At 45.9% G+C, this 12,516-nt stretch overlaps 1 protein-coding gene and 1 non-coding gene across 3 annotated transcripts in view; both read left to right on the forward strand.

Moving 5' to 3' along the window:
- The first annotated feature begins 377 nt into the window (after positions 1–377).
- Positions 378–484, forward strand: LOC113631591 (U6 spliceosomal RNA). Its single transcript, XR_003437452.1, has one exon. It is a non-coding gene; the product is annotated as a U6 spliceosomal RNA (small nuclear RNA).
- Positions 485–2,248: 1,764 nt separating this feature from the next.
- TOX (thymocyte selection associated high mobility group box) overlaps positions 2,249–12,516 on the forward strand; it is a 298,253-nt gene continuing 287,985 nt past the window's right edge. For both annotated transcript variants that reach the window (XM_027128039.1, XM_027128040.1), the window contains exon 1: positions 2,249–2,583. In XM_027128039.1, coding sequence (XP_026983840.1) covers positions 2,482–2,583 — 102 coding nt within the window. In that variant the 5' untranslated portion in view covers positions 2,249–2,481. The remainder of the gene's footprint in view (positions 2,584–12,516) is intronic.

A 12,516-nucleotide genomic window follows, 5' to 3' on the forward strand; every position in this document is an offset into this window, starting at 1 on the left:
GTAATAAATGCTGGATCGCTGACAGAAATTTAAGCTTAGAAATGTTTAATTTAAACCTAAAAGTTTTTTTTTTTTAATCATGGAAGAAAATGCATATAGGCACATTTTAGCATCTACAATTGAAATTTGAACACTGATGTTACAAACCACAAAACTTCATTTAAATTTTATTATAAAGACCTTTATTTAAAGAAAGAACATATTTTCTACTTTTTATTTTGTGCCTTGAATGATCTGGAAATATGGAGGCTCTTCTGAATCCAGTGGGGAAAAATTATTTTTTCTTACACTTCTCTCTCCCTACACCAATCTGCACCATGTTAATCTGGAGGTAGGGAGAAAGCTGGATTCTTGCCACTTATAAAAATGATGAGGGTGTGCTCGCTTCGGCAGCACATATACTAAAATTGGAACGATACAGAGAAGATTAGCATGGCCCCTGCGCAAGGATGACACGCAAATTCGTGAAGCGTTCCATATTTTTTTATAAAGCAATTATACTCCGATAAAGATGTTTAAAAAAAATGATGAAGGGAAGAAAGAAAACCATGGCTTACAAGAAAAAGGCTGTAAGAAGTATAAAGCAATGCTTAACAAAATGTTCCTAAAGGAGCCATGTATAGACGCCCAGTGATGTTCATTTTATCATTCCTTATACTGTCCTCATAGATTTTCTTTCAGATCTCTCTGCTTGTACGTGACTGATGCTCTCAATTGCAGAGGAAGCAACATAGCTATGAGAAAGTTATACGGAGCAGTTGGCAATCAACGTGCACTAGAAGGCTGTGCCCGGTGGTGAAATGTTATTAGTATCCTTCTTGGCGCCAGAAACAAGTGGAACAGATGAAGTATTTCCAGGCTTCTTTGTAGGGCCTTGGGTCCAGTGTTCGGGGCTGCTCCCTCCTGGGAGGGTAACTATCGCCCATTCCTGTTGGAGTTCCCACCAAGGACAGAGCCTCGGGAATAAATCTGTTGGACAGCGGCCAAGATCCGCCAAACTTTCCAACCACCAGGAGACACGAAGTTCCAAGTTTCCGGGTTTGAGAAGTAAGGCGGGAAAACGTGACTGGAGCTGTCCTCGTCCCACTTACGGAACAGAGAAATAGGGAGGCTGATTCCAGGTCTTCCGTGGACCTCCAAGAGAATTACTGGGCTTCCAACTAGAAAAGGACAAGAATCCAGTAATGGGCAATTAGCAAGCCCACGTGTTTTCCCTCTAGCTCAATCTTGTGTGCTGATCATTGTTTTTCTATTTACCCTTTGAACTACCCCTGTGGTCTTTGCGAGTCCTTAAGGCAGCCCTAGCCTTCGCAAACCCTCCTGGGGGACAGAGATCACGGGGAGGGGAGGGCTGGAGGCGGGAGCGAGCAGCAGGAGAGGGAAGACCCTTCCAGCCCATCCACACCCTGCAGTCCTTTCGCGTCCCTGGGACAGTGGCCCACTCTCAGCACGCAGAGGGTTGGCGCTCCCTGAGGGCTCCCAGCCCCGAGAGCGGCGCTGCCCGGAAAAGTCACCTCCACCAGAAAGTGGGAATAGGGCTGGGGGAGCAGACAGCGGGGTGGGGAACGGCCGCGCCGCGGGAGGTGCGGGACGCAGAGAAAGAGGTGGGGACGGCCGCGGAGGGGGCGGTGGGAGCGGGGTGGGGCCGGGGGCGGGGCTGCGGGGCGGGCTGCGCCACAGCGCCCCCTGGCTGCGCGCTCCCCGCCGTGCCCCGCGGTCGCAGCTGGCTCGGGCTCGCCGGCCCCTTTGTGTGCGACGCGCTGGCCCGGAGGAGCGTGGCCCGGGCGCAGCGGAGGGTCCCCGGGGTCCCGCCGCCTCGGCCCGGGCCCGGCAGCGCTCTCCTCCTCCTCCTCCTTCGCTCCACCCTCCGCCGGCCCCCGGCCCCGAGCGGCCGCCATTGGGCCGCGAGCAGCCCGCGTCGTGCCGCGCACTCCACCCCGCCCGGCCCCGGGCGCTCACAAACCCCCACCTCCCGCCCCGTCTCCTTCTCCAGTCCTCCCCCCATCCCAGGCCTCCAAGGTGGAGAAAATAAACTCAAAGCAGAGCAACTCAGAGACTCCAATAAAACGCCCAGTACCTAGAGCCCGAGCGCTAGCGCGTGTGCCGGGCGGCGAGGGGCGCGGGAGGCGGGGATGGGGGGGCGGGCGGGGGGGACAATGAGCGCATGAAGTTACCTGCCCGGCGGCGGCGGCGGCGGCGGGGCCGGGAGGCGGCGGCGGCGGAGCAGGCTGCGCGCTCGGCGCCGACGGGTGCGCGCCGCGGCTTGGGGGAGAGTTGAGCGCTTCCCCCCCCCTTTTCTTTTTCTTTTTTTTTTTTTTTTTCTCCTCTTCTTCTTAAACAAACCACAAACGGATGTGAGGGAAGGAAGGTGTTTCTCTTACTCCTGAGTCCAGACACCTCTCTCTGTTCCGTCTAAGCTTGTTTTGCTGGACACTTTTTTGAAAAAGGCAAAGAAAAGGAGTTGCTTGATGTGAAAGTGAAATGGACGTAAGATTTTATCCACCTCCAGCCCAGCCCGCCGCTGCGCCCGACGCTCCCTGTCTGGGACCTTCTCCCTGCCTGGACCCCTACTATTGCAACAAGGTGAATGCTCTGCTTTTGTTTCCACCGTGTTCTGAGTGCTCGGTCCCGGGAGGGGGGCGGCGGCGGCGAGCCCGCTGGGCGGCCGGGCGGTCGGTGGCCCGAGGCCGGTCCCGGGCGCGCTCGGCTCGCAGCCCGCGGCTGCCCTGCGTGCCCTCGGGGAGTAAATATTGCGGAGCCGCTCCCGGGCTTTGCCCGGCCCCCGCGATGGTGCGGAAAGTGACACGATTTGCTCGATCCTTTTCTTCCTGCTGTTTGCGACTAAGGCTCCCTGCCTAGGTTTGCCGGGGGGGTGTTGAAAAAAATTAGGAAAGAACGGCGGAATACTTTGGGGGTGTGTCTGGGGTCCGGGAACACAGGCAGAGAGTGGGAGAATTCCGTTTATTTTCTGGTTTCCCCTTCTCCCTCCCTCCCTGCTCTCCCGGCGGTGGGGGCTCGTGGCACCGCTTCCCCGCCCGGGATTAGTTGCCAGGGGAGCCGCCGGGAGTCGGGGTGCCGGGACCCGGGAGACGCCCCCGCCCCCCGCCGGGCACAGCGCTCCGCAACGCTTTTGTTTTCCCGAACCGGTCCGGGCGCCGGCCTGCGGGCCGGGGTGCCGCCGGGGCGCCGGGGCCGGGGGACAGCTCCCGCCCAGGGGTGCGCGCAGAAACAGCAAGTTTGTTAGGAGCCGGGCGAGCGCGTCGCGTTCACGTCCAAAGCTGCCGCCCTCGGCGCGGGGCTGGAGCAGGTCCCGGGCTGGGCTATGCTCACAGCCCGGTGACCCCAGGTGCCGAGGCCGCGGGGGCCCGGGGCGAGGCGGGCCATGAGGGTGACCGGGCTACCGCGGAGGTCCGCTCGTCCGAAGGATGCAGCAGTCAGGGCGTACGTAGGGAGGGAGTGACTCTCGGGGTTCCTCGAACTCTCAGCCCGCGGAGGGAGAACGCGCGGGGACCAGACTCCGAGAGCAGCCGCAGGTCCACGGCTGTCCTAGCCTCGGGCTTTTTGGACGTGTCTAAGCAGTCCCGCCCGGTGAACGTGGCGGGGAGAATGGAGTTCTCTGAGACTCAGGGCGAGACGTTTAGACGCCCAGTTCCCGCTCCGTGGTAACCCTGTCAGATACTCCCAGCCCCTGCAAGCAATTCCGTGTCGGCCCCTCGATGAATTCCGCTGGATAAATCGTTGGGACTAGTAACATTTGCCTGGTGGCGAGTCATCATCAAACAGCTTTTTTACGCGATATAGAGGTATTTAGCGCGCTGCATCCTCAGCCCCCGGGCTCCCCATCACGCAACGAACTCGCAACTCCGAGTCTTGGTCAGTCCACACACACACACACAGACACACAGACACACAGACACACACACACACACACACACAGCTGTGAGTTATATCACCCCGTGGAGAAACTCCCCGATGCCGTGTGTACAGTGCAAAACCCAGGAAAAGGGATGTGCATGTGTTGATGATGTTTAGGCAAGTTAGAAACCAGGGAAATCTAGTCTTGTGCAAGGCAGAAAGGCTTTTCATCCTGCAGGAAGGGGCCCTTTTAACTAGGGGCAAGTTGGAAGGCATGGGTAACTTTGGCCAGAGAAGTTGGCGTGATGAAGTTTCATTATTTGTTGGTAATACAGTCTGTTTTGCCTTAGTGAGCAGGTCTTTTGTGTTTGCAACATTTTATTTTTGCTTATAACACTACTACTACTAACAATAATAATAAAGTAGCAGTCTTATCTTGGATGGTAAAGACATATTCCGCAGTAGTAATTGGAACCAAAAGGTCAGAAACATTTTGGCAATGAAACTGGACAAATCCTATTAAATTTATCAGTGATTTTAGGCTCCAAAAAGAAGGTAATGACTTGGATACACATTTCACTCGTCATTCTTGTGATAGTAGGGTCAGATTTAATTTAAAAGTTAAATGCTTTGGAAAATCAAGAATTACTCCAATATATTAAATCATTTTCCAATTAAGTGCTTTAAATAATTTTAGTGGGTTGTGCTGTGAATTGAATAAATTAATTTAGAAAGTCTTCAGAATTTCTTTACTAGCTCATTGAAGTTCCTTTTAAGTCACCCGGTGTATGAGGAGCAAACTGTTCTTTTAAAATGCAAATTAGCCACCCTTTCTATAGACTAGATGCAAGTCTTCTACTTTACTTATCCAGGGAATAATGGATTTTTAAAGATGCACAGTCATAAGATACACTTTTAATAGTAGGAAGAGACTTCATGGAAATGTTTCTCACAGGATGTCTGCTCCTGCCTTTCTCTGGGTAGCAGTCTAACAAATATATTTGTCACTGATCCCAGCTTATATTCAGTGTACTGAGTAGGTTTGCTAGGCCCCAGAAAACCCGGGCACTAGTGTTTTCTACTCCATCATGATTAGCATTGGCACAAAATTTCTGTCCAACTCCACAGTTTTAGTTGCTTAGAATGTCGTCAACCAGAATTCATTTTTACCGTGACTCAGGTAGATCTGCAGGGATCTGAAAGGTGGGCAGAAGTTTGAAAGAGGTGAAATAAGAAATCTGTATCCACATTTAGTAAAAACAAGTTGGACCTGACTTCTCCCAGAGAGAGGAGACTGCAAAGTAAACCTTGTCTCTTTCAGAGGTGTCATGAATACGTAGTTTATTACAAGAAACAGTCACTTTGTCAGGTTATTTGTTTTCAATAGGATGAAAAGATCATAAATTACTAATTGTCTTTATTTGAAATCTGTCAACACTGTACTAAAGTCAGGGTGCTGAATCCCAGAGGAGCCAGTATCTCTCTGTGCTGCAGCAGCACACAGTTGTAACTAGTGTCTCCAGTGACATTTTTTTCAATGTCAGAAGAGCCCCTAATCCAGAAAATGAATATCCTCTTCCTGAAGCTTTTCTAAACTAAAATGAGGTTGTTTTACTTTGCTGACATTTTCCAGCACTGCTGCTCTATAGATTTTGCCAAAACACTGCTTACATTGTTCAGTTAATAAACTCTGTGGGAGGAACTTTTTGGAAAACAGTTTAATTTAGTATTGCTCTATCGTAAGAGCACATTACGTTATGAGCACATCACTATGCCAACTGGCCTCCATTTTCACATAGCCCATTGCAGGAGAAAAGTGAGAACAATGCAACAATGCTGGTTATGGCAACTGTGCGAGGCATCTCTTATACAAACAGCCAGAACGGATGGCACGTTGCTGTATATAGGTCAGCCTTTGAAATAGCAGTGTAGCTCACAGACTGGACAGAAACATGTAGGCTGGAAGTAACAGTGGTCACCTCTGGCAACTTAAAGCATGGCTATATTTCAGACATTGAGAGATGGGTACCACACTGGAGTTTCGTCTAATTAAGGCCATCTTAAGTAACAGTGTATCCCTTAATTGAGCTGAATGTTACCAAAAGAAATTGGATTATAGGAGCTCACAATTGGAGTCCAGTAGTAAAATAGAGTCCTCTTTTTTGGTTCTAGTTGAAGATGTCAGAACATCAGTTTAAATATATACCCGCAGAGTAATAACAGTTCCTTTCAGTTTCTTAGTGCGGTGTCATTTCTGAAGATTGTTTTCACTGATTTTATGCTAAATTGGGACAAAGAAGTGGCACTTTTTCATTTTTGCAATGATATGATGTGTTCAGTTATTGCTCAGTATCTGCCCACAGAAGGAGTAGTAATACAATTATGTTATGACATGGCTAATGACAGGGATGCTGACCTCTGCCAGCAGTGGGAGAGGAAATCATGGTCTTTACTGTTCTCAGCGGTTGCTTTTGTGGAATCAGGTCCTGAATCTTTCTTTGGTTGATTTAGACACAAGGAAGTTCAAAACACAAACCCATACTGGCTACGTACAGAGTGAAGAATAATGGGCGTTTGCAATATTGGGCTTTTATCATTGAAATGAGGGAGGACAGTGTATAATCTTTTCACATAAACACAGGAGGAAGGACCTATTTGTGATGAACTCTGCGTTAAAATGTCAGGGCTAACATTAGACATTTGATAACTTCTGAGCAAAACAAGATTTATTATCATCTCTGCAAAATCTCCTTCGAGTATATTTTCCTATTTAGAGTATTACGTATTGTACTTCAATGGGGCAAAAGTCGTCCTATCTAAAATACAGGATTGGCAAGCACATTATGATGGAGTCATTATTTCTACTTCAATAAATGTAAGAAAAAGGAGGAGGCGGAAGGGGAGGGTCATAAGCAACCTAGAGCATCATGCTTGATGAGCTCTCCACCCACCCCCATAACTTCTAGGACTTTGGGAAATTCATAGTCAATACTCTGTGAACATCGTTAGTGTAATTAAAACTCCTGTGGGAGTGTTATTAAGCTGGCATCTTTCATAAGTTTTGAGGTCTTTAAGTATGTTTTAAATAAATTTATAGGTAAGAGCATAAGTCGAGCAATCATATGGTTTTGGCCACTAAATCAGATAGCATACAAAACCCTCAAATGTAGCTAGCTATCTTGACTTTGTGGGATACTTCAGTGTCATAAACTCCAATTTTAAATCTCTATGCAACAATTACAGTTTTGAGCTTTGGAGCTCATGATGTTGTTTCTAACATGCTTGCATGGTTTAGTGTTCTCACAGTTTATCGTACGTGTTAGAAGTTACTGAGTGATGATACTAAGGAACGTTTTGATATTTTGCTTCGTTGGAAAAACTAAACTGATATTTCAATATGATCTTAGTTGCTTGTTGTGGTTTTTCTTAAATGACATGACTGCAAGGGCTTAGAACAGAGGAAAGAGGTAAGGTACTTGAACCTGAAAGAAGTAGGGAAAGGTCCAAGTTTAAGAATGGTTTTCTTGGTACCAAAACTGGGTCTCCAATGTGGGTTTTGGTGTGTGGAACTATTTCTTGTGGGCATACTTTTTTTGTGTGATGGGCTCAATTCAAGAAAGGGATGGGGGCTTCCCTGGTGGCGCAGTGGTTGAGAGTCCGCCTGCCGATGCAGGGGACGCGGGTTGGTGCCCCGGTCCAGGAGGATCCCACATGCCATGGAGCGGCTGGGCCTGTGAGCCATGGCCACTGAGCCTGCGCGTCCGGAGCCCGTGCTCCGCAATGGGAGAGGCCACAACAGTGAGAGGCCCGCGTACCGCAAAAAAATAAAAAAAATAAAAAGAAAGGGTTGGGTTAGAGAATTGGGGTAGGGATGAGAATCCTATTTGGCTATGAAGGATGACTTATTCTGCTGCTTCCCAGCATTGTGCTAACTTCCTAGAAAGTTGAAAAGACCCTGGGGATATTTCTCGGCTATTGGAGATCCCCCTGCCCTGCTGGAAGCCTGCCCTTAGCAGCTGCTCTGCCTGTGCGTCTGGTGCCTCTTGCCTCCCTCCTTTTCACCCCCTTCCCAAACACCCCCAATCCTGGAACGACTCCCCCTCCCCTGCTTTTCTCCTTCCCAGTCTGGGTCTGAACCTGGGCGGTGTGCACTTCCAAACCTGAAGCCCTCCCTCTCCTCAGATGCTTGACTCACCATCGTGGCTGTCTTGGCCGCCATGCTCCCTCTTCTACTTGCCATCATTGTTATCATAACCGTGTTAACAAATTCGTTCTTCCTCCAGTACCTGACCTTCTTTGGGGTAAGGAAGTTGGAATCTGCCAGTCCTCAGGCCCATATCCACTTCTTAAAATCCTGAACTAGGCTACTCTCCTTTTCCCCATCTGAATGAATGACATTGGAGCCTAGAATAATAGACTAAGAAAACATAGACTAAGACATGATGCTGAGAGGAAAACCATGGTGGGTATTTCTAAGCTCTTATAGTTCACCTCTCCCTGCACATGTTATGCAGTGTATTTAGAGCTTGAAATCAGCTCCTTGAACATCCCCTATCGGTGAAAAATCTTTATTTAGCCTCTAAAATAGTATGAAAGTGGGACTGTGATCTCCTGATGTTTAGTTGCACGTAGTAAGTTAGCTGAGTTACATTTACAGTGAGTGTGTGGGTTGGCCTATGTATGTGTTCTTATCAGAATATGCATAGATGACTAAGATGGGAATAGTTGGAAATGCAGAACCTATTTAACTAATTACTTTTATCATCCTACATCTTAGCTTATCCAAACGTGAATCTCAGGGTTTCTGGGAAGTCATAAGGTAGAATATTTAAGTTACACCTCAAGGAAAATTAAATATAGTTATCATGACTTCATTAAATGTTAATAACATTTACATTTTAAAAATATTATCAGTTGTTTAAGATAAAAGTTATACTGTATACAACCAAATCTAAGAATCTAAAATGTATACCTTTAGGAGAAAACAAGGTTGTGGTAAACCATTGTTAATAAATACTGTGGCCCCCAAAACCATAACTATAATCTTGCCTGCAAGAAGCTTCCACATGAAGCATCTAAATGTTTGAAAGCTGCCTTGTTTAAACTGAATTTAAAATTTTAACATGGGTAATATTTACTTTTACCAATCTTGAAGATATTTTTCCTCTTATTTACTTCCACTTTGATGTTATTGATATCCAGTCGGCTCTCCATATCTGCAGGTTCTACATCTGCAAGTTAACCAACCTTGGATGGAAAATATTTGGAGAAAAAATTTCCAGAAAGTTTCAGAAAGCAAAACTTGAATTTGCCGCGCACCAGCAGCAACTATTTACATATCATTTACATAGTATTTACAACTATTAGCATAGCATTTACATTATATTCGGTATTATAAGTAATCCAGAGATGATTTAAAGTATAGGAGAGGATGTGTGTAGGTTATATGCAAATACTACACCACGTTATATAAGGGACTTGAGAAACCTCAGATTTGGGTATCTGAGGGGAGTCCTGGAACCAGTCCCCAGAGGATGCCCAAGAGCAAGTGTATTTTCAGTTGATCTTTTCTTTGAAGGTGCACTTTCCATAGTCAGATAGCTTTTGTTCTCCATTGGTTGATAGGGCCAGCTGTAGACAGTGAATTTTTTTTTTTTTTCCCGGTACGCGGGCCTCTCAATGTTGTGGCCTCTCCCGTTGCGGAGCACAGGCTCCGGACGTGCAGGCTCAGCGGCCATGGCTCACGGGCCCAGCCGCTCCGCGGCATGTGGGATCTTCCCGGACTGGGGCACGAACCCGTGTCCCCTGCATCGGCAGGCGGACTCTCAACCACTGCGCCACCAGGAAAGCCCTAGACAGTGAATTTTTTAAATGGACTGTCCCACTAGGAAAGCAGAGCACCAGGAGGCTACAGCTTACATCGGCCCTGATGAATTTGAGCATTTTTTTGTTTTAAACCATGCATGCCAAGTTTCATCCCGAAGAGTAATTTCTCATTAAAAACAGTGGAGTTATAAACTGCTTAGAAATGTGGTTTATAATGGAAGTGCCAAAAGCCTGTTAATTTTAGCAGTTCTTCTGTAATACTTTGAGACATGGAATTCACATTAACCTGAATGAGACTTTCCTGGTTATAACATTTTCCTCCCTATAGCATTCATTTTGAAAATGGGAACATTATATTGCTCTGTGCCTGGATGTTGATGGTGTGGCAGAAAAGATCAGAGGAGGGATGATGCCAGAAAGAAGCCCCCTGCTCTATCACTGGAGGAGGTGCTGATATCTTCCCAGATCTCTTTAGTTTGAATAGGCAAGTAAGGCAAGTTTCCCTTCCTTGATTAAAAAGTTAACTTTTAAAATCTATTTTCAGATTTCCATTGTACTTATGAAACATCATCATTGATTTATATTTATAATAACAAAGGTCATGAAACCAATGTCACTGTTAATGCTTTTCTGTTTGTCCATTTTTCACTTTGGAGTTTTTCATGGTTCTGCATTAGCCAGGTGTTTATTGTTTTTCATTCCTGAGTTACGTGCTTTGATGAAACTGTCTTGAAAGGACTCCTAAACAAACTAGGGCCATGGCTGGCTGATAAGAAGCTTTGCTAGTGGCCAAGAAACTATAAAATGTTTTGAGTTACTATGTGACTTGTAAGTTACAGGTATCTGATCTACAATTGTAACACTATCAGCTACTGCATGGAATACATTTCCATTAAAGTCTTTGAGCCCCTATCTGGAAGTTACCTAGTCAGAGAAATTGGGGTGTGTGTGTGTGTGTGTGTGTGTGTGTGTTTGGGTGAGCATGTGTTTTTCTGTGTTTCTCATGGTCCTGGATATATTCTGCCCATAGATGCATGAGAATGTATCATAAATGGCAGAATCTCTCAACATGTACAACAACAACAAAGGCAGTCATACTGGTCAGTAGGAAAGCCTCATTACCACTCCTTTTTAAGAAGTGTAGCCATATTTCACATGAGATGATGCTTTTCACAATGCTAGGGCTTTAATTGGGCAAATTATACCTTAATAAGACTAAAGAACTGGATCTTTTCTGAGGAACACCTAGGCCTTTCTGAAGAAAAGACTCTTCTTGAAGATTTCATATAAAAACTGGGGCTCTTGAACCTGTGTTGACTTACCCCCCGGGCAAAATAAATATAACCCTGAAAGGATATGATTCCCTTCCGCTCTATTTCCCATTCTCTTCAGAAGCCTGACTCTGTTTGATGTCTGGTAAAAGTTCTGAAACTAAAACCTGTAATCCACCTGTGTCCCAATCTTCCATGTATCCACAGGAGGAAATAATTAATGTTTGTATCAAAGCGCCTTTATGAGAATCAAGGAGTCAGCACAGGTAGATTATTTAGAAATCACACGAGGAAGGATGTTCAAAAATTCAAACAGTGGTAGACCTTAGAAAAATACCATCTTCTCAGTCCATTTCTCCTATTTCTGCTACCTTACTGAAATGAATGTGTCTTCCAAAGTCGTAGACTAGTGATTCTTTCAGGAAAGGAGTGAAAAGAATAACCTTTCTAGAGGGTCCAAGGTGAATGGGGGAAAATGGGGTGTGTGTAGCTACACAGGTAGCCTGTAATCTCCCTCTCTCAGATACTGATAAGCCTCCAGGGGGCGTCTTTTTCCCTTTCTGCACTGCGAGTCAGTGCACCTAATGAGAGATGCTAGGATGGAAGCTGTTGCCTATGATGCTGTGTAAGAAGATGAAATAAAGTTGAGACTACCTGCTCCAGAGGGAAATGCCCTCTTGTAGTTCCTGACTTCAGGCAAGCAAGCTTGCCCCTCACCACCTTCCTCTGATATGTGGGTCAGAGATGGGAAATATAATGTGCAAGATTAATTAAAGAATGGACCAACTGGGTCTAAAGGTAGTCCAATTACATTGAAAGCATATCTGCACACCACCTGAATTCCTTAAGTCCTTTAACGCAGTTAAATGGGTAATTTGAAAAACGATGGGTAAAGTGTTATATGCATTGGCATCTCCCAGCCATTGCATAAACCAGTTCTTTCCTTCTATGCCAGTATGCCTCTGCCTAAAATGCCAGCAACAATTGTATAAAGAGGCATGTTAATAATAAAGAGGCAGGAAAACCTTTCAACAAAAAGTATATTTTATCATTTGGCAGATACAGTCATGAACATTAATCATGGAAACCTGCAGATACTAGAAGCTTAATATCAAAGCTAATGATTTATTTTATGTTAATGACTTTCTGCCAGGGCATAAAAGACTGTTCATAATGGACTCTCCGCGCCGTGTTCACTTACTAAGGCTAATGGGATAATCTTTACTCTCCCAAAATTAAGCTTTTTGAAATAAATTATGCTGTTATTTTTCAAGGTAACTCTCCAAAATTTACTGCAAAACTAATCTTTTAAGAACTGATTAAAGACATAAAGAGGAAGAAAATTCCCAAAGCAGCTTTTCTAGTTCATGAACAGTTTGACTTAATTAAAGAGAGAAAGTTTGCACGTATGCTAATATCCCTGAACCTGTAATGCCAAACAATTTGAAAGTCAGCCTTCGGTGACAAGGTCTGCCTTTGGAGATTCAGCTCCTGTAAGTGCATCCCCTAATAGAACCCATTTTTGTCGATTACCAGCCAATAATGAGCTGAACCATAGTAAAAC

The sequence above is a fragment of the Aethalodelphis obliquidens genome, unplaced genomic scaffold (genome assembly GCF_003676395.1).
Source record: "Aethalodelphis obliquidens isolate GAN/ISIS:26980383/991018 unplaced genomic scaffold, ASM367639v1 scaffold33, whole genome shotgun sequence".
NCBI classification, from domain to species: Eukaryota; Metazoa; Chordata; class Mammalia; order Artiodactyla; family Delphinidae; genus Aethalodelphis; species Aethalodelphis obliquidens.